Raw genomic sequence first — 18,858 nt, 5'->3', positions numbered from 1 at the left:
TTGATATCGAACGGCTCTCCTTTTCTTTCCAACTTTACCATTGCCTTGCTGTTTTTGTAGATTTCCTTAAGTATCTCTATATATCTATTTTCTACTCCTTGATCTTTTAGGGATATCCATAGATGTTTATGTATTATTGAGTCAAATGCCTTAGAATAATCTACAAAGGCTATGTAGAGTGGCTTTCCGTATTCGGAGTATTTTTCAATCAACTGCGTTAATGTAAATATGTGGTCAATAGTAGAATAATTTCTTCTGAAACCGGCTTGCTCTCTTGGTTGGTTATAGTCCAAAGTACCTGTGACTCTATTTAATAGTACTGTTGTGAAAACTTTGTACACTGTTTGCTGCAAGCATATGGGTCTATAATTTCCTAGGTCTTTTGGGTCTCCTTTTTTGTACAGCAGAGTTATTATAGATAGTCCCCACTCCTTTGGCATAACATTATGTATCAATATATCATTAAAAATGTCTGTTAATAGTGGAGTGAGGGGTTCAATTATTGCTTTTAGAATATCGTTTGTTATTCCATCACCTCCTGGGCTTTTCATAGATTTTAGGTGCTTAATGGCATTTTCGATCTCACTATTTAAGAAAGGAGGAACATTATTAAAGTCGGCAGTTTCTTGTGCATTATATTCGTTATCTGTTGTCTGCGCCCGCAAAGATAGTCTGTTTTAGTTAGTATATAAGATTCAAATTTGCAATGTATAAAGTTACCATGATCTATGATAGCGGGCCGATGCCCCCACCACTTCTCTCGAACATTCACCTTTGGGCTACCGAGCCACGCGCCTGTGTACAATTAACTAATTGTTGTAATCTATATTTGGCAAATAAGTACGATTTAAAGAAATTCGCATCTTTCATTTGCATCCTTTGTTCTCATCGCGAACAAGTTTGGCGACCGTGACAGGACCTGCATCTTCACGAAGGCGTTATAGAACTTGCCGGCCGCGGCGGCCATTACCGAAAACGAACGGCGCAAAAGGGCCATCGCCACGTGCCAAGCAAGCTCACATCTTGAAGATCATCCAGCCGCATCCAGAGTGCAGTACACGTGCACAACCTTTACGGAACCAGCGTGCTCAGCCAGCGTGCACAACCGTGCATAGCCAGCAGCCCGCATCCACGTGCATCTTCAGTGCGCATCCAGCCAGCATCCACGTGCATCTTCAGCGCGCATCCAGCGTGCATGTCCACGTGCATCCAGCGTGCGCATCGAGCGTGCATCCAGCGCGTCCAGCGCACCTAGTCAGAGCGTGCACAGCCAGTCCGCGTGGCGCATCCAGCCACGCCTCGAGTGGTGACAGCCAGAGGTGACACATTCCTCGACGGGAGTCTCCATCCAGCAAGTTCAGAGGTCCATGCCCGGTGCCTGGGCAGTGCCAGCGCCAGCTACCGCCTTGCCGTCAAGTGAGCCCGTTCCTATTCCTATTACCTACCTAGCCCTTGATTTGTGAGTTCAGTGAGTCTAACTCTTTAATTAGCAGTGCCTATTTTGTGCTACTATTACCCACCTACTTATAAGTGAAAGGCCTATGTCCCCAGCTTTGTAAGTGGATTTACGCTTCGAATTAGCACGCCTATGCAAGCTTATTATGCAATTTCCTCACCCTAATTAATTCACTTGGCTAGTGATTTGTTTTCATGGTTTCATTCATGAACATTTAATTCATAATAATCTCATTCCTCAATCGAAAATATTTCCAATTCATAATTGCATTAAAATACTCAACTGATTCATTCGTAAAATTCACTTGTAGTAAACAACTATTGTTACCAAGCGTCCGGGCGCCGGACGATCGGAATTCTTTTGTATTTATGCTAATGACCTTTCATTGAATAAAGATCATAAAATTTATTATTAGATAACACATATTCCTCTGTAATAAGGTCTTTTTTTTAACGAGAGCAATAGTTGTTTACAGTGTTTAATAGCAACATAATTTTGTTACGTATTTTTCATGAATGATAAATATACCGTAATATAGTGGTACATTAGTGCTTACGCCACAGTCGCATTGCCCTTTCTAAGCTATTTTGCTTACTATCTTCGATACACACACGCTTGCAACCATCTATTCCAGCGTCGCAGTAGCCGGGCGAGTGCCAGGCTAACCAGGCTTCGTGCTGCGGGCGGCCGGCTGCGCCGCGCGCCACCGCCGACCCCGGCCTCACGAGCTCCCTGCACCCGCGTCATCGTCAGCTGACTGCGCGCACAGTGGGCCGCGTCGTCGTGCCAACAAAGCAAGGGGCGTATGCTATATTTTCTTATCGATACTTGTTGAGTAACTAATTGTTTTTAAAAATGCCTGATACTGATGCCTCGAAATCTGAAATGTGTATCAAGGATTTAAATGCTAAGCGGAGTTCGATTAAAGGCCGTGTTACGAAGTTTAAAAAAATGGTTGAAACAACGAAATCATTAGAATCAATTTCTCCGTATGAAGTTATTAAACTTAGAAGTCAACTAATCAGATTCGAAGCATTATTTGGCGAATTTAATGAAGTACAGGGTCAAATTGAAGTCATTAATGTGTCCACGCAGGAACTTGAGTTGTCCGTTAGGGAAATTTTGGAGCAGGATTTCCATCACTGTATAGCTTTAGCTCAACAGATAATCGATGACAACACTCCTTCAAAACCGGATGAGGCTAGCCATTCCTCCCGTCGTTCCTCCTCTCATTGTCATCATCAAGATGATAATGACTATCTAGGATTCAAATTACCTACTATAAAAATCCCCAATTTTGACGGGACCTACTTCAAGTGGCTTGAGTTCCGACAGACGTTCAGTTCCTTAGTACATGAAAATACAAAAATTAAAGATATTCATAAATTTTATTATTTAAATTCATACTTGGAGGGAGAAGCGGCGAGAGTTATTTCGAACTTAGAAGTAAATGATGCAAATTATAAGGAGGCTTGGAATCTTTTACGCGAACGCTACGACAATAAGCGTCAATTGATAAATAATCATTTAAAATCTTTGCTTAGCATTGAATCAGTTCGGGAAACGGAAAAGTCGTTGCGTTTTATAATCGATCACGTGACAAAGAATTTACGCGCTCTTAGCACATTAGGGTTACCTACTGAAAAGTGGGACGTGTTGATTATTTACCTACTTGCTGAGAAACTAGATTCGAAAACCCTCTTTAAGTGGGAGGAAACTAAAGGTTCGTTAAATGAAATTCCTACGCTAGACGATTTTTTCTCATTTCTGAGAAGCCGAGCAGATGTCCTTGAGACTGTTAATCGTGCTAAACCCGCGCCAACAAAACCGTTCGAGCAAAATTCACGGCCTAAAACACATGCACAGACCCACTCGAAGGTTATGCATTCCTCCACTGATGGTGATAGTAGTCCCACTCCTAAGGTGTCTTCTCCGTCTACTTCACTTGGGTGTCTATTTTGCAAGGGCCAACATAGGATTTATGATTGTTCTGCATTCAAGGCTAAATCGGTAGAAGATAGAATGTCTGTAGTGTCTAACTTAAAGCTGTGTACTAACTGTTTGCGTGTAGGGCATGTCACTCGGCGGTGCAGGCTCCCAGGGGCGTGTAGGATATGTAAACAACGCCACAACTCCCTATTGCACGAAGTACTAGAAAAAAAGGTGGTCGATATTCCTACAACTTCTGAAGTCTCTTCTATGTCCGCCTTATCTACTCCGGAGATATTACTTTGTACGGCTCAAATAACTTTGAGCAACCCGTCTAATAATAAGTGTATGACAGTACGAGCGCTGCTAGATAGCGGGAGCCAGTCATCGTTCATCACAGAACGTGTGATGCAAACTCTTCAACTGACTCCTCAGCCTTCCAATATAAACATAGTTGGTATCGGCGCTACTTCACTAAAATTAAATCCAAAACGCTGTGTTCTTCGTATCGATTCGAAGCATAGCAATTTCAACAAAACATTGTCCTGTTTTGTGCTGCCGACTATCTCTGGCCAAATACCTAGAGCTTCCTTTCAAAAAGAGGGCTTTAACTTATCTGGTTTTTTATTGGCAGATCCTGATTTCAATCAATCCTCCACAGTCGACATGCTTCTGGGGGCAGATATTTTTTGGGATCTGATAGGATCAGAGCAGCACTCTTTAGGAGATAATAATCCGATACTTCGTAGCTCAAAACTAGGTTGGTTGGTAGGTGGTCAAATTTTTGCTGTAGCTGACAAAACGCAGGCTTACTGCAACTTTTCTCAAAGTGAAGGTCTTGCAGAGCTCAATAATGACCTAAAAAGATTTTGGGAATTAGAGAAGGTTCCGAGTAAATCTTTACTTTCAGAAGAAGAAGCGCTGTGTGAGCAGCACCTTGTGCAGCACACAAACCGTGGTAAAGATGGTCGATTTTCTGTCAAACTTCCACTGCGTGATGATAGAGAATGTTTAGGAGATTCATTTCGCTTGGCCAAAAACAGATTTATGAACCTAGAGTCTCGTTTTAAACGGCAGCCCCTACTCAAGGAACTGTACTGCGATTTTATACGCGAATATGCCGATTTAGGGCATTTGTCAGAGCATGTCGAGACAGAGAGTCTTTCGACAGAGATAAAATATTATCTTCCCCATCATCCAGTGTTAAAGGAGAGCAGTGAGTCTACTAAATGCCGCGTTGTTTTTGACGCCAGCGCTCGCTCCACATCCGGCTTCTCCATGAACCACATACAAATGACGGGGCCTACTATTCAAGACTCACTATTTAATATTTTGATACGTTTTCGTACTCATAAATATGTTCTTTCAGGCGACATCGAAAAGATGTACCGACAGATTATGGTCGATGAACACGATCGTAATCTTCAGTTAATACTGTGGCGAGAGAACGAGTCCTTGCCTCTTCGTACTCTACGTTTGAACACTGTCACATATGGATTTTCAAGCGCTAGCTTTCTTAGCACGCGTTGTCTGTGGCAGTTAGGTGATGAATGTGAGGACGTTCTCACCAAAGAAACTATACAAAAGGATTTTTACGTGGACGATTTGCTCACGGGAGCGCAGTCCGAAGCTGAGTTGCTCCACGTTCAGCAATCCATAACCAAGGCCCTATCTAAAGGCGGCTTTCACTTAAGAAAATTTAGATCCAATATGCCGTCTTTACCTTCTCAGGGTGATGATAATAATGGCGATGCACTTGTTTTCAGCAACGCCACCAGTATATTAGGCATTGGTTGGACCCCTACCTCGGACAGTCTCCATTTTCCCATAAGTCCATTTTCAGGCACTTCCTTCACAAAGAGAGCTATTTTATCCTCGACTTTTCAGATTTTCGATCCGTTGGGTTTGCTGTCTCTTTGTACTATTCGGCCGAAAATTTTCATTCAAGACTTGTGGGCTAACAAGCTGGGTTGGGACGACCCCATTCCGGAAGTAATTAGAATGGAGTGGCTAAAATTTGTGGAAGGTCTGGACAGCATTGCAGCGTTGCGATTAAATAGGTGCGTTTTAGTAGATGATCCCACTTATATCGAAATGCATTGTTTTTGTGACTCTTCTGAAAGGGCGTTTGGAAGCTGTATTTATTTGAAATCTTCTAATGCTCTTGGACAGGTAAAGGTGAGTCTTCTTTGTGCCAAATCCCGCGTAGCACCTGTTAAGGCTACTACCATACCACGCTTAGAGTTGTGCGCTGCTCTGCTCGGCGCACAATTAGCCTCAGAAGTCACCCAAGCTTTAAAATTTGTAATCAACCGTCATATATTTTGGTCGGATTCTAAAGTAGTGTTGTGTTGGCTTCGGAATACCAAAAAATTAAAGACATTTGTTGCCAATAGAGTGGCAGCCATCACTGACCTTACTGAAAAGGCCCCCTGGCTCTATGTTCCAACATCGCAAAATCCCGCTGACCTCGTATCGCGAGGTGTTGATCCACAGCTCGTACCTGATCTAACTATTTGGTGGGAGGGCGCTCCTTTCTTACAGTTAGAAGAATCTTCTTGGCCATCCTCGGTGGAGGATTCGCATGATGTTGCAGACTTGCCGGAGGTCAAAGCTCATTCCGCTTTGGTGGGGGAAGCTCCTCTCAATCTTTCACGGATCTCAAGGTTAAAAATAGCACAGCGTGCATACGCTCGTGTTCTAAGATGGTTTCACAATGCGAAGTCAGTAAACAAAAATAATAAAATTCCACTATCAGAACCTCTAAATGCATCTGAACTTGATAATGCACTTATTGTTTTAGTGAAACAGTCACAAAATTCTTGGTTTAAAAAGGAAATGAGCATGTTGTTGCAAAACAAGCCACTTAAGTCAAACTCAAATATTGCCTCACTCAATCCTTTCATTGATTCTAAAGGTATACTACGGGTAGGTGGACGCATTGGTGACTCCAATTATGATTATGATAAACGACACCCAATACTTTTGCATGGTAGTTGTCGCTTAACTCAGCTCCTCTTTCAGCAAGAACATTTCCGTCTCATGCATGCCGGGCCACAGCTTCTTCTGACATCTATAAGAGATCGATTTTGGCCTATAGGTGGGCGAAATCTGGCCCGCAGCACTGCGCGTAAATGTTTTGTATGTAGTAGATTTAGAGGCAAGCCTATGACAAACATAATGGGAAACCTACCAGTAGAGCGTGTTATGCCAGATTTTCCATTTGCTACTGTCGGTACTGACTTTGCCGGTCCTTTCCTTATCACCGACCGAAAAGGAAGGGGATGTAAAATTACGAAGTGCTATCTTTGCATCTTCATTTGTTTCAATTATAAATGCATACACTTGGAGGCGGTTAGTGAACTCTCCAAGGATGCTTTTATTTTAGCGCTTAAGCGCTTCATTGCACGTAGAGGTCTGCCTAAATTAATTAGCTGTGATAATGGTGGAAATTTTGTAGCCGCGGCCCGCGAAATTAAAGATTTTTTGAACTCGAAAGAGAACACTAATGCCGTTCTAGATTTCTCAGCTCAGCAAGGCCTAGAATTTAAATTTACACCAGCATACGCCCCTAATTTTGGAGGATACCATGAGGCTGGGGTCAAGTCAGCCAAATTTCATTTGCGTAGGATATTAGGGAACGCACATTTGACCTTTGAAGAGTTGAGCTCACTGTTCGCACAAATCGAGGCCATCCTTAACAGCCGTCCCCTCTGCCCTCTCAGTCCTTCCCCTGACGACCTACAGCCCCTCACACCGGGACACTTTTTGATTGGCAGGCCACTCACTGCACTGCCCGCACCAACGCTGACGGACTGCAACACCAATCGCTTGGATCGCTACCAGCGCCTCGAACAAGTTCGGCAGCACTTCTGGCGTCGCTGGTCCAACGAATACGTCGGAGAACTGCAGCAACGTACCAAGTGGCGGGTCAGGTGCACGGACCTTAAGACTGACGACATGGTGCTGCTGAAAGACGACAGCGCCCCCCCTCTCTGCTGGCGCCTCGGCAGAGTGGTGAAGTTGTTCCCGGGAACCGACGGAGTCCCGCGCGTCGCTGACGTGTCTACCTCGCGTGGCGTGGTGCGCCGCGCTCTCAATCGCATCTGCCTACTGCCTATGCCGGTGGCGGAGGACAACAAAACTTGAAAGGTTGCAATACCTTTCAATGGCCCGGAGGATGTCTGCGCCCGCAAAGATAGTCTGTTTTAGTTAGTATATAAGATTCAAATTTGCAATGTATAAAGTTACCATGATCTATGATAGCGGGCCGATGCCCCCACCACTTCTCTCGAACATTCACCTTTGGGCTACCGAGCCACGCGCCTGTGTACAATTAACTAATTGTTGTAATCTATATTTGGCAAATAAGTACGATTTAAAGAAATTCGCATCTTTCATTTGCATCCTTTGTTCTCATCGCGAACATCTGTATCATTATTATATAGATTTTTATAGAACTCTGTAGCCATTGTGATCAGGTGCTGTCTGTTTGATATTGAATTATTATTTGTATTTTTAAGTGCCATGATCCATGGCTTAGTTTTGTTTAGCCTTTTATGTGCCCTTTTAACGGATGATCTTTTTTCCAGTTCTTCTTCAATTATTCTGTATCGGTGTTCTTTTAAATCCCTTTTTATTTGTTTTTTAATTAATTTGTAGAGTGCAGATAGCTTATTTTTCTCTGAACGCGTTCTTTTTTCTTTATTTTTGAGTCTATTTCTTTCAATGATTAGTTTCTCTACATATAGTGACAAAGCTGGTTTATCATTGCTTCTTTCTTTAGGCAGCCTATTTACGGCTTCTTTAATTTTATGGATTAGTGTTGTATACGTTAGTTGCATGTCGCGAGTTTCTAAGAGATCTAGTTCCTCTGATAATATATTTTTAAGTGACTCTTGTTCTAAGGGATTTAATCCAGACATCTTACATCTGTAATGTTTTCGTGAGATAGCTTTACCACTGAAATTAGTAATACTTGCTCTTATTAGTCTGTGATCCGATGGAAAGTTTGAATTTAGCACCTCTACATTTGAGACATTTTGTATGTTCTTAATTAAAATAAAATCTATTTCATTTCGGGTTTTTCCATCAGGTGAGATCCAGGTCCACTTCTGTTTATAATTTTTCTTGAAATGTGTGTTGGTAATGTAGAGTTGGTTCTCAAAACAAAATTGGATAAGTATTTTTCCTCTTTCGTTTCTCTCACCATAACCCCATGGACCCATGACGGTTCTATCTTCAGCTGTTGGGAAACCAATTTTCGAATTAAAGTCACCCATGACTATTGTGTTTTTACTCGTATTTATAAGCGCGTCTCGTAAGTTTTTGTAAAACATGTCTAATTCTTCAATAGTTGAGCTTTCCGTAGGCGCATAACATTGTATTAGGTGTACGGTTTGATTATTGAGGCACATATCTAAGCGTATGACTCTATCTGATATCGTTTTTATATCAGTCAGGTAAGATTTCAGCTCTTTTCTTAAAAGGAAACCCACACCATTTCGTCCGCTTTTTTCTCCGTTGTATATAAATATATAGTCTTCGCGCTCAAGTATTTCTCTACCTTCCATGATGAGCCCTTAATAAACCCAAAATCCCGTATCGTATAATGATAAGGAGTTCGATAGATAGACCGCCAATCTTTATTGGGTGATAGAGGTAATTCTAACCAACTTAGTGTTTTAGATCATTTGTAATAGAAGAACCCCTGTACGCGGGAAGAGCTCATGACCGCTACCAGCGGTGCAGTATCAGCGGCCCAGTTCTGGGCATGTATTATTAATTTAGCACTTTGTTGGTTTGTCGTCGACACGATAAGAAGAAGAAGAATAGACATAATAATTTATGGGGAATTATAAAACGAGCGAACAAAAAAAAACTTTGCGACTGATGATGACATACTGTTTTAATAACTTGAGCGGTATGAATTAGAGTAAGCGAAAAATTAACTAAACTGACGACGAATATTGATTTATAATAAAATCCAGAACGAGCTTACAAAAAGTGGATTGTGATAAATCCATTTCAGATATTAAAATTTTATCCGAGCGACTTCATTACTAAGTGAGCGACTGGAAATACAGAGAGGGCAACTTTAATATTAAGATAGATTCGATTTTTCTAAGTGAGGTTATACTTAGCGAACTACTAAAAAAGTTCACTTTGAGCAAAGTTTTGTATGCTGCTTTATTAATGATTATTGGTTACTGATATTCTATTTGAGGGCTTATATTTTTTATTTTGATACGCTTTTTTAATGAAAACTACAGATTTTTAAATGCGTGTGAATTCGAATGGGGGCGGGGCGACGAATCGTTGCAGTCAGGTGAGTTGTAGTAGGGCTCCTCATACCTATCAATGTTTCTTAGTATTAATAAGAAGTTTTTTTTTAGTTGACTGAAGCGTTTTATTTTATTTTTTGTTCATTTGATTGAAATAAATGCATGCATATTACTTTATTTTTACGGAGTACATTGTTTTATTTAATTACCCTTATATTTCAATAATAAAATTTCTCAACTAATAGAATAGTGTTTCTTTAAATAGTTATTTCATATTATTTTTATTTTTTAAATGTGAGCTCATTATACTCTGCTCATTAGTGTATTTTTCAAAGTGGTTTTTGTATTCGAAACACTTCATTTAAGATAAAATGCCGCTCAGTATAAAAAATACATTTGCCAAATATTGAAATAAATGCAGGACGTAACGTTGACACTCAAACAAATATTAGGTCGCTCAAATATTATGAAGCTGCTCATTTTGTATTTTAAGTAACTCAAATTAATGTTTGTAAGTTGCTGTTCTGTTGATTTCTCGTCACTCGCAGTCAGTCGCTCACTTAGTAATTCTATAACCCAAATTAATTAATTTTGACACTTAGAACTGTAATTTACAGTCACTCGTTTTATTGCTACCCATAATTTATTCGCGAACTTTATACTTTTCCCAAGTACAAAAGTTGCTTAAGACAAAGGTAAGGGAGGATCATTCAGTTTTTCTTCAGTTGCACAATTTTGAGGGACGACACCCGAGTGTTTAAGTATGTGAATCTGAGTCTCTATATCCTGAGTATCCTGACATGACATAACATCTTAGAATTTACTTAGAGGATAGCCTGCAAAGTTATGCTGTAAAGGGAAATCCTGTAGGCTATACAGGGTGTTGCAAAAAGGGAATACTAAGCCGAAACCTACATGTGCAGCATGTTATATCTAAGCCCGAAACTGAAATCAGAATATGAAAATTCGAAAAAAAAAAAAACATTTTCACACCCTGTATACTGGAACACAAGAGATTCCAACGAAACGCGAAGCGCGAATAGCTTCTTCAATATTTCAAACACGTGAAGGGTACTTTTGAAATGAAGCTTGTGAATTATTTTTTACCTAATGCCTAATAAGTGTGTGCCTACATGTTGTTGAGTTGGAGTCCCCGTACCCATATTTAAGTAGGTAAAAACCTACCTACCATTGAACTAATAGATTAATGATGAATCGCTTTACTATAGTAAAGAATCTGTAAAAGCGATTGCTTAATATAGCTACTATGCATAACGTACAAATTCTAATAAATATAGTAAATTCTAACATTTAATTTCAAAAGTTCCTACCATGAACTATAGTGGAATGGCATTCAAAACTCAAATGGTATGGAAAGCCGTTGTTTCGGAAAATTCCAGAATAAACTGGATCAATGCAGATTCCCGCGGTTGTGTTGACGGATTATTCCTGTCAATTGAACTAGCGAACATAAATTATTTAATCAGTGTGTGTGTATAGCTGCCGCTACACGAGTTCGTTATCAACGTACATAAACATCACTATGTACAGATTCGCCAAAAATACGGCACTGTGATTGGTGGAACGCGCACTAAACAACTTTATCGACATCGATAACCAACCCGTGTAGCGGCCGCAGGTTGTTAAAAAAGGTGAATCAAGGGGTCACTCTAAATAAGTTTTTTCTACCACGTTCAGAGTTACGTGAACACTTTTGGCTTACTATAACACATTTGCAACTGCCTGTAGGTAGGTATATGCAGTGGTGGATTTTCCATAAGGCCCGCCCAGTAGACTCGGGCGGGCGGGCGTCGAGACTTTAGAGGCGGTAAACCGTGACTAAGTATGTACTTTAAGATAGTACAGTTAGAGGCAAAGAAACCTGACCGTTGTCAGTCTGAGAAGGGTCAGGTTTTTTTCCTCGGACTGTACTTACCTATTTATCATATAAATTATTATGTATTCAGTTAGTCTGCAAATCGGGATGGTAATAGTATAGCTTTATGATCCTAGAATAACGAAACAGATAAAATTCCAGACACATAGCTCGCCTGGGAATGCCAATTAGACTGCCAGCTTTCGTGAACGATGGGCATTGCCGACCCTTTAAACAATTAAAGCTATTAATTCATACTACATATGAGCTATTTTCCCTCGCGTGCTGTCGGAAAATTATTACAACGATGATGACTTTTAACGAAATAATTCTATTTAACTATTAATTCTGTCCTAGTAAGTAGTCTCAAATAACAGTAAACTAAGTTTGCATTCTAATAGTTTTAGTGAAAACTAAAGCTACGGTTAGATCATTCAATTATACTTGAAACGAGGACCACATTTTCAAAACTGGTTCAGAAAGTGCCCCTGAGTCAGCCTTTTCATTTGATCAATACATTGATGGACACCCTGTATAGTCACATACTATAAACGAAAAAAAAACTTACAGGTGGATTCAGCACGCAGACTGCACACAGGAGGGAGACGCTGCACGCCAATGTGACACATAGTGCTGATACGAATAGGGCGTGTTTTAACCTGACGCAGTATCTTCTGTATAGAGCCTCCAGCTCCAGCTCTGTGCCCTCCTCTTCTGTGGACAAATAAGAAAAAAAACATTCAAATTAAAGATTTATTGGCATGAATTTCTCGTTTACTGCAAAACAAAAAAAAAATAATCTCTGCCGCTCGTCCCCACAATAGAATTCCGTAAGACTAAATACGGGCGTATTTTACGTCTGAGGCATATTTTTGTTTCTACGGGTTTTAAAGGACAAAATGGATACCTGTAGGATTTCATTGATAAAAGTAAAAGTATTTAATGTAATCAAAAAAATTACAAGCGAAATATCTTTTGAATCGATTTTAATTTAAGAGTAAGCATACCTACTTGTACACAAATTTACTTCTTTATGATAGGACTAATTGAATCAATTTGGAGTCAATGAGCATACATAATTCAGTGGGTAACCTGGTGTAATTCCATTAGGTATGTACTTTCTATCTATCCTCAGTCAAATTCTCATCGTTAAGCTGTAAATAAATGAATAATAAAATGGATAGATACTTCGGTTAACGTGCTCTTAAGTTAGTTATCCTGCAATTAATTGAACATTGGGATGTGAATAATAAATGAAAATGGAGGTCTGTAATCTATTAAGTGTATTACCTTATTAATTAGGTGTCCTACATAATGTTGCAAAAAGTTAGAAGCCATGTAAGCTTCACAAGAGATTACCTACTTAATTGCACTTCCCAAATAAATTTTATTTTAAAAATTATCTACTACAACTTTAAAAAAAACATAAATATTAAAAAAATCGGCCTAGTGCAAGTCGGATTCTCGCACTAAGAGTTTCCAACCATTACCTATTTAAAACTGTTGCAACATTTTTTTCCAGCACACATAATTTTGTTTTTCATAGTAGGTATTTATATGAAATACTAAGTTAATAATTTTTCAGTTGGCTCCATGGCAGTTAATAATGGAATGAATTAGAAATGTCTACTTTTCTGATTTTTCTCTCAAACCGTATCAAATTCATTGTTTCAACCCCATCTCAACAATTGTCCTCATTTCCATTTTATTTATTAATTCCCCAACTTTGTTTCAGTGAAAGTCAAATAACAATTTAACTTTTACCGGAAGATTCCAATCTTCGTCTCCAATTACCATTGCTGAAGATTCAAATAGCCTCAGGCTTGTCATGAGATGGTATTATGTCTAAGACTAACGAACTGACGTTTGAAGGCCTAGCACGGGGTGCAAGACGCGCACGCCAAGACGTGAAAAAAAGTGAGTGAGCGCGACGCAAAACTTTTAAATCTTGCGCCCCGTGCTAGGCCTTCTGGATAGCGCAGTTACCTACTCGTATCGTACCCAAGAAACTCGTTACAAACACCAAAAACTACCGTTTCTAGGAAAATCGCTTTACATAGCATGTTGAAGCGGGTTTATATGTCGTTGTCGTGACGCGATGCCTAGACATCCCCCGTGGTATGGACCTGTCATCGGGGTCGTTTGAGGTAAACTCCTTTTTGATCTTTGAACAAAGGCTTTTTGTGTTTGTATGGCAGCAGACATGTCGTGCGAAGGTTCTAAAAGGTTAGCAGTTTTGAGGAATTTTTAAGTAACTAGCATTTATGGTTTCAGCGCTTTTCTAAACATTTACGGGGAGATAATTATCATGAGATCTAAAACAATACGTCAAAAAACAGTTCACATTATTCGCCATTTAAATTCTGTTTTTAGGGGTCCGTATCTCAAAATGTAAAAAATAACCCTTATAGGTTCGCTTCTTTATCCGTCCGTCCGTCTCAGAAACTCGTAGAGATATCGATTTGAAATCATTGACATATATATTTGAAATTAATCCATTTTTATATATATATATTTTTTTTAAGATTTTATTATCACTCCACAGACTTTATGTCCGTGCCTTTTTGAGAGATCAATATATTGTGAGAGTTTGGTTGTTTTTTATCTTCATCTTTTAACTACTCACTACTCAATGTGGAAGCTTATAATATATATATTTTATCTTTTATATATATACCTATATATTATTAATAATTTATTTTTTTTGCACTCCTGGAGGAAAATCTACACATCCATTTTTATATTCACATACCCTACAGTGGTAATTTTTTGGGCTGTGTGTTTTGTATTGTTTATATGCCATGAAAAAGGTATTTGTAGCGATATTGCGAATTACAAGTCATTTTATTCAGTAGTACATTCTAAAATAGATATCTCCTGATTAGATAGATTTGATTGGCACATTGATTAGATAGTGCGATGCGGCTAGATGCGACGTTATGAAATAAGTTGATTAATCTTGCTGAAAAGGAGGATTGTAAATGTAGACCACACTTTTAATATTTTTTATTTAAGTGTCTACTTAGCAAAATTTCATTAAAAAATTTACTTACTATTAACAGGGACAGCTATAGGTACATGATTATAGCCAGTACGGGAAATGTTTCGTAAGTACATTGAATCAAAAAATATGAATTTCATACGGGCTAAGTATGTACGTATCTTTAAGCCAGCAGCAGCGTTTCTAACGTAATTAAAATGTACCTTCAACTACGTAACCTAATCGACCTAGAGTCTAGGTCTATAGTAGATCAGTGATTTGGTACATGCCGCTAAAGGTAAGCCGCTCCGTACGTTGATTAGCCGAGTTCAAGCTCATCCAAATTCAAATTCAAATTCAAATGGTTTAATCGACGTAAAATTTTACAATTATTTGTCGATAGTCATCTACCACCATTTCACAAAGGCCCCGTCATTGAGAAGGAAAGAAATGGCGAAAGAAACTCCTCGAGCATCTTTTCAACTTTTTCCTTATAATCTATTACAATTTTTACTTATATCTAGTACCTACAATTTTACTTAAGTACCTATATCCATTTCATTTTTTCAATAGCCTTAGCTGAGGTGGACAAGACCACGCGTTTTTATCGTTTAAATAATCATTTATACTATAGTAAGCTTTACTACATAATGTAGCTTTAACATAATTCTTAAATTTTTGCTCAGTAAGGTTTATTGCTTCATTTGATAATTTATTATAAAAACGTATACAGTTCCCCATGAATGATCCTTCAAACGAACCAAATACCTACACTCGAGCATTGAACAACACGGACTTGAATGGTTACGTCGCGAGCAATGAAAAAGTTCCAGTGACATTATGGAACGGCAATGGCAAGTGGAACTTGTTCATTGCTTGTGAGTGTACGTCATAAACGTACGTAAACTGGCCCACACTCTACCAATACGGAGATGTCCAAAGCAAAGTTTTTTTTCAGATCGAGTGAATCCACCGAAGCTGGAGGGAAAACTGACGAAAAACAAACGAACGCACGTTTAATACCATAGAGTCGTGGCTCGCGCAGCAGCGAGCCGAAACTTAGATTTTTTGTTTTACGGAGTGATCCCCTGTCCTTGCTGTAAGTATTGTACCTAAACTGCATCATATTATGAGTATAATAACAATGCGGTAAGCAAACAATGTATGACGGAACCACATGGGCAATTGAACCTGTCCCCTGACACTATAAACGTGAGAATGAACATCAATGAATGGTCTTTGCGTATTAAGCCATTAGGGCAGGCATATAACGCATATTTAAATAAAAATATAATCCCGTGTGCATCTCCTAGTGCGAGCGTGTATTATGTAGGTACCAACCTGTCCTCACATTCATCATCATCACACTTCTGGGGCACGGGCCGCACGGGTCTCTTTCCAATTAAGTGTTTTAGGAATAGACCACCACGCGGACCTAGTGCAGTTGGTGGACCCCAACACAAGCAAGCTTGTGCTGAGAGAGTTGTCGGGTAAGTGGGAAACCCGACTTTCAGATGTTTTCAATTCAATGTGTTGCTTAACCTCATCAGTTAAGATCACTGCAGCTAGCTCGACTACGGACGCTTCACTCACATTCTTTATTTTATTTCTGAACCTTTCTATTTCTAGATTATTGTACTGGGATTAGTGCGAATTTCCTGACAGCATATCTAATATTTTTATCTAAGTAGCATCTCATATTTAAGAACATACGCTGTACTTACCTACTTTTAAACTAGAAAATTCTGCGAACTCGGCGGTCTTATTGTGACATTATGAAACTTGTTTGTTGCTGAAAACGTGCAGATTACAATCAAAGTGGCCATGTTTAGTAAGTATGCATTTCATTGTTAGGAAACGTAACCCATTTATATGTAGAAATGTATTCACAGCTATTTAAACTTTTAGACGAAGGAAACGTATATATGAAAACTCAGAACCATATCGTCCACAGTTTTCGGCGCTGTTATGTACCTACGTGAACACATAACGATAATGACATCCCCCAGCGGCTGCTATACAGGTTCGTTAACGACATAGATAAACGTCAATATATCGCGAACCGCCATAAATAGGGCGCATTTATCGGTGGAACGCGTACTAAACCAGTTTATCGACACCGATATGCACCCGTGCAGCGGCAGCAGATTCCAAATGAAACCTGTAGAGATCAAGATCAAGCGTAAAACTACAATTGAACAACTTTATAGTGTTTATAACCTTGTCAAAACATTGTTTTATGTCCTGAGTAAGTCGAAAACCTGTGGCTTACCAAAAACGGAGTGTCATAAACAAACTACCGGTTTACGGCCACCACTCCCAAACAATATGAGTGCCGCACGCGATGCTAAAACTACTTCACCTAATACTAATAGGTACTACCCAGGTGATAGGTCCCTTAATTAATTGAAGCGTAAATTAATTATATCTTTATTTTGTATTATCATGAAAATAGTCAGTTTTTTTCTTCTAGAAAGTGCAGGTTTTAGTTTCAAATAATATAATAAGTAGGCACCGACCGATTGCAAATGGACCGAGTGAAAAATAGGTGCAGAATGTACATACCTCGAAATGGAAATATGATGATTATACTTATATACCCTCAAAATTTGATAATCATTCTTGTTAAATAAATAAAACTAATAAAACATGAGCATTGAAATAAACAAGTGTCTTACAGGCTTAGGAACATTTTGTAAAATTTCCTTCCGAAGTCAAGGGCAAATCGATATTGAAAGGTGTGGGTAGGCGACTGTAAATTATCGATTTTATATTTAATAATGTATAGAATGTTACGACACCTGTTTTGTTTTGTTACAAAGGAAAAGGAACTTTCTACCTGTGAGTACAAAAGTTAAAATGATATTGCTTTTTACTTTTGCACACAATGTGTCTCGCATGTTATGACAATTTCATACAAAAATTCTGGTGTCAGTTGCTTACTAGCAAACTAGCTTTCGGTTCTTACGGCACAATTTCAGAGGTACCTACTGAAAGCGGCAATGGATTTTCAAAACTTTTGTAACATTCAGCGATGTGTTCAGCACTAGGGGGTTCACTCTATATAACGAAAAACTAAGTTTCAGAGCGCTGCTTCGCGAGCCACGACTCTATCTCGTTGTATTAAACGTGCGGATTGCACGGTAGCTCTTATTGTTCGTTCGTTTTTTATCAGTATAGATATAGAGTAACCCTTCAGTATTTGAGATACTGCCGGCAGTGCCTAGTAGCAATTTGGAGTCTACAGCGACGATCGTGGAAAATTACGGAAAATCACGTAGGAAATCGCTCAAGTGCAACTGCAGTTTTACGGCTGCTGATTTCACAGCATGATTGTGTTATTTATTCATTACCTAAAGGGTATTTTGTATACTTTATATTAAGGCTAAGTAAACAATATTAATGTAGGTAGGTATATTTTATTTAAATTTAAGGCCTATTCAAACCTAGAGTTATCCGCTACCATCGTAGGTGCTGGCAATACAAATACGTAGTACGTATGGCAATAGAGGGACCGCAGTATCCAGTAAGTATACCGTTAATTTAAAGGAATCATGAATGAGATATTCTACTAAATCTGGTGCTGCAGTCATGTCATGTCGTCTCAGCGTAACCGAAATGATATAGAATTCACAATACATTGCTCCTTCCAACTCTGACGTTTGATCTTCGATGTTGGTAAGTACTACGAATTCACTATGGTAACGCTGATTTGGCAATACTAGACCAACTGATGCCGATCCGTCGAAAGCGACGTAACTCTAAAGTAGGCACCTATACCGGCACCCACCTACCTGTTTGATTCAGCCGCTCAACGATGGTTTCCTTGTTACTCTGTATTCAATAATAACCCTTGATGGATGTATAATAAGATTGATTTTGATTGTTGTAGCATTCGTAATAGTTTGATAACGGGAGCACTTGCCAAATTGTTTCACTGTCAGTGCCAAAGTCATGAAGGCAATTGACCTGAGGGGCCATTCTCAATCCTCTATAATGCCGCTTGTTTATTATTAAACTAAAGTTTGATTATGTTGTATGTTGCGGCGTCCTTTTGGGTGAGTGGAATAGCCCGAGCAATGGTTTGTGATGTTACTAAACATAGCTACAAGTATATAACGATTGTATTATGTGAAATAAAATTGCTTTATTTGCCGGTATTATTTTATATTTAAACCGTGAGACACTATAAACATACTTAGAAAGCAAAATTTCTGTCTCTATATCAGAATACGCTTGAATGGTATTTTTGGGAGAAAAGTCTCCGTCGCTTCTATTTGCTCCTTTGCTATCACGAAAACTGAAAATAACCCCAATTTTTTCTGAAATGTCC

At 39.1% G+C, this 18,858-nt stretch overlaps 2 protein-coding genes across 2 annotated transcripts in view; one reads left to right on the top strand and one right to left on the bottom strand.

The window, feature by feature from the left end:
* Nucleotides 1-18,858, bottom strand: part of LOC105382235 (adenylate cyclase type 2) — a 125,150-nt gene that overhangs the window by 104,791 nt on the left and 1,501 nt on the right. The window contains exon 2 of the mRNA XM_048631878.1: nt 12,114-12,259. Within this exon, the coding sequence (XP_048487835.1) occupies nt 12,114-12,259 (146 nt within the window). The remainder of the gene's footprint in view (nt 1-12,113; nt 12,260-18,858) is intronic.
* Nucleotides 5,256-7,811, top strand: LOC125491030. The gene has a single exon (XM_048631876.1). It carries the CDS (start codon nt 5,387-5,389, stop codon nt 7,532-7,534), a length of 2,148 nt encoding a protein of 715 aa, XP_048487833.1. The 5' UTR covers nt 5,256-5,386; the 3' UTR covers nt 7,535-7,811.

This window comes from Plutella xylostella, chromosome 29, assembly GCF_932276165.1.
Source record: "Plutella xylostella chromosome 29, ilPluXylo3.1, whole genome shotgun sequence".
NCBI lineage: Eukaryota > Metazoa > Arthropoda > Insecta > Lepidoptera > Plutellidae > Plutella > Plutella xylostella.
This window is presented reverse-complemented; position numbering and strand designations above follow the sequence as displayed.

What these genes read in the sequence shown, in the direction of transcription:
- LOC125491030 (XM_048631876.1), top strand. Translation starts at nt 5,387, where the DNA reads ATGGAGTGGCTAAAATTTGTGGAAGGTCTGGACAGCATTGCAGCGTTG.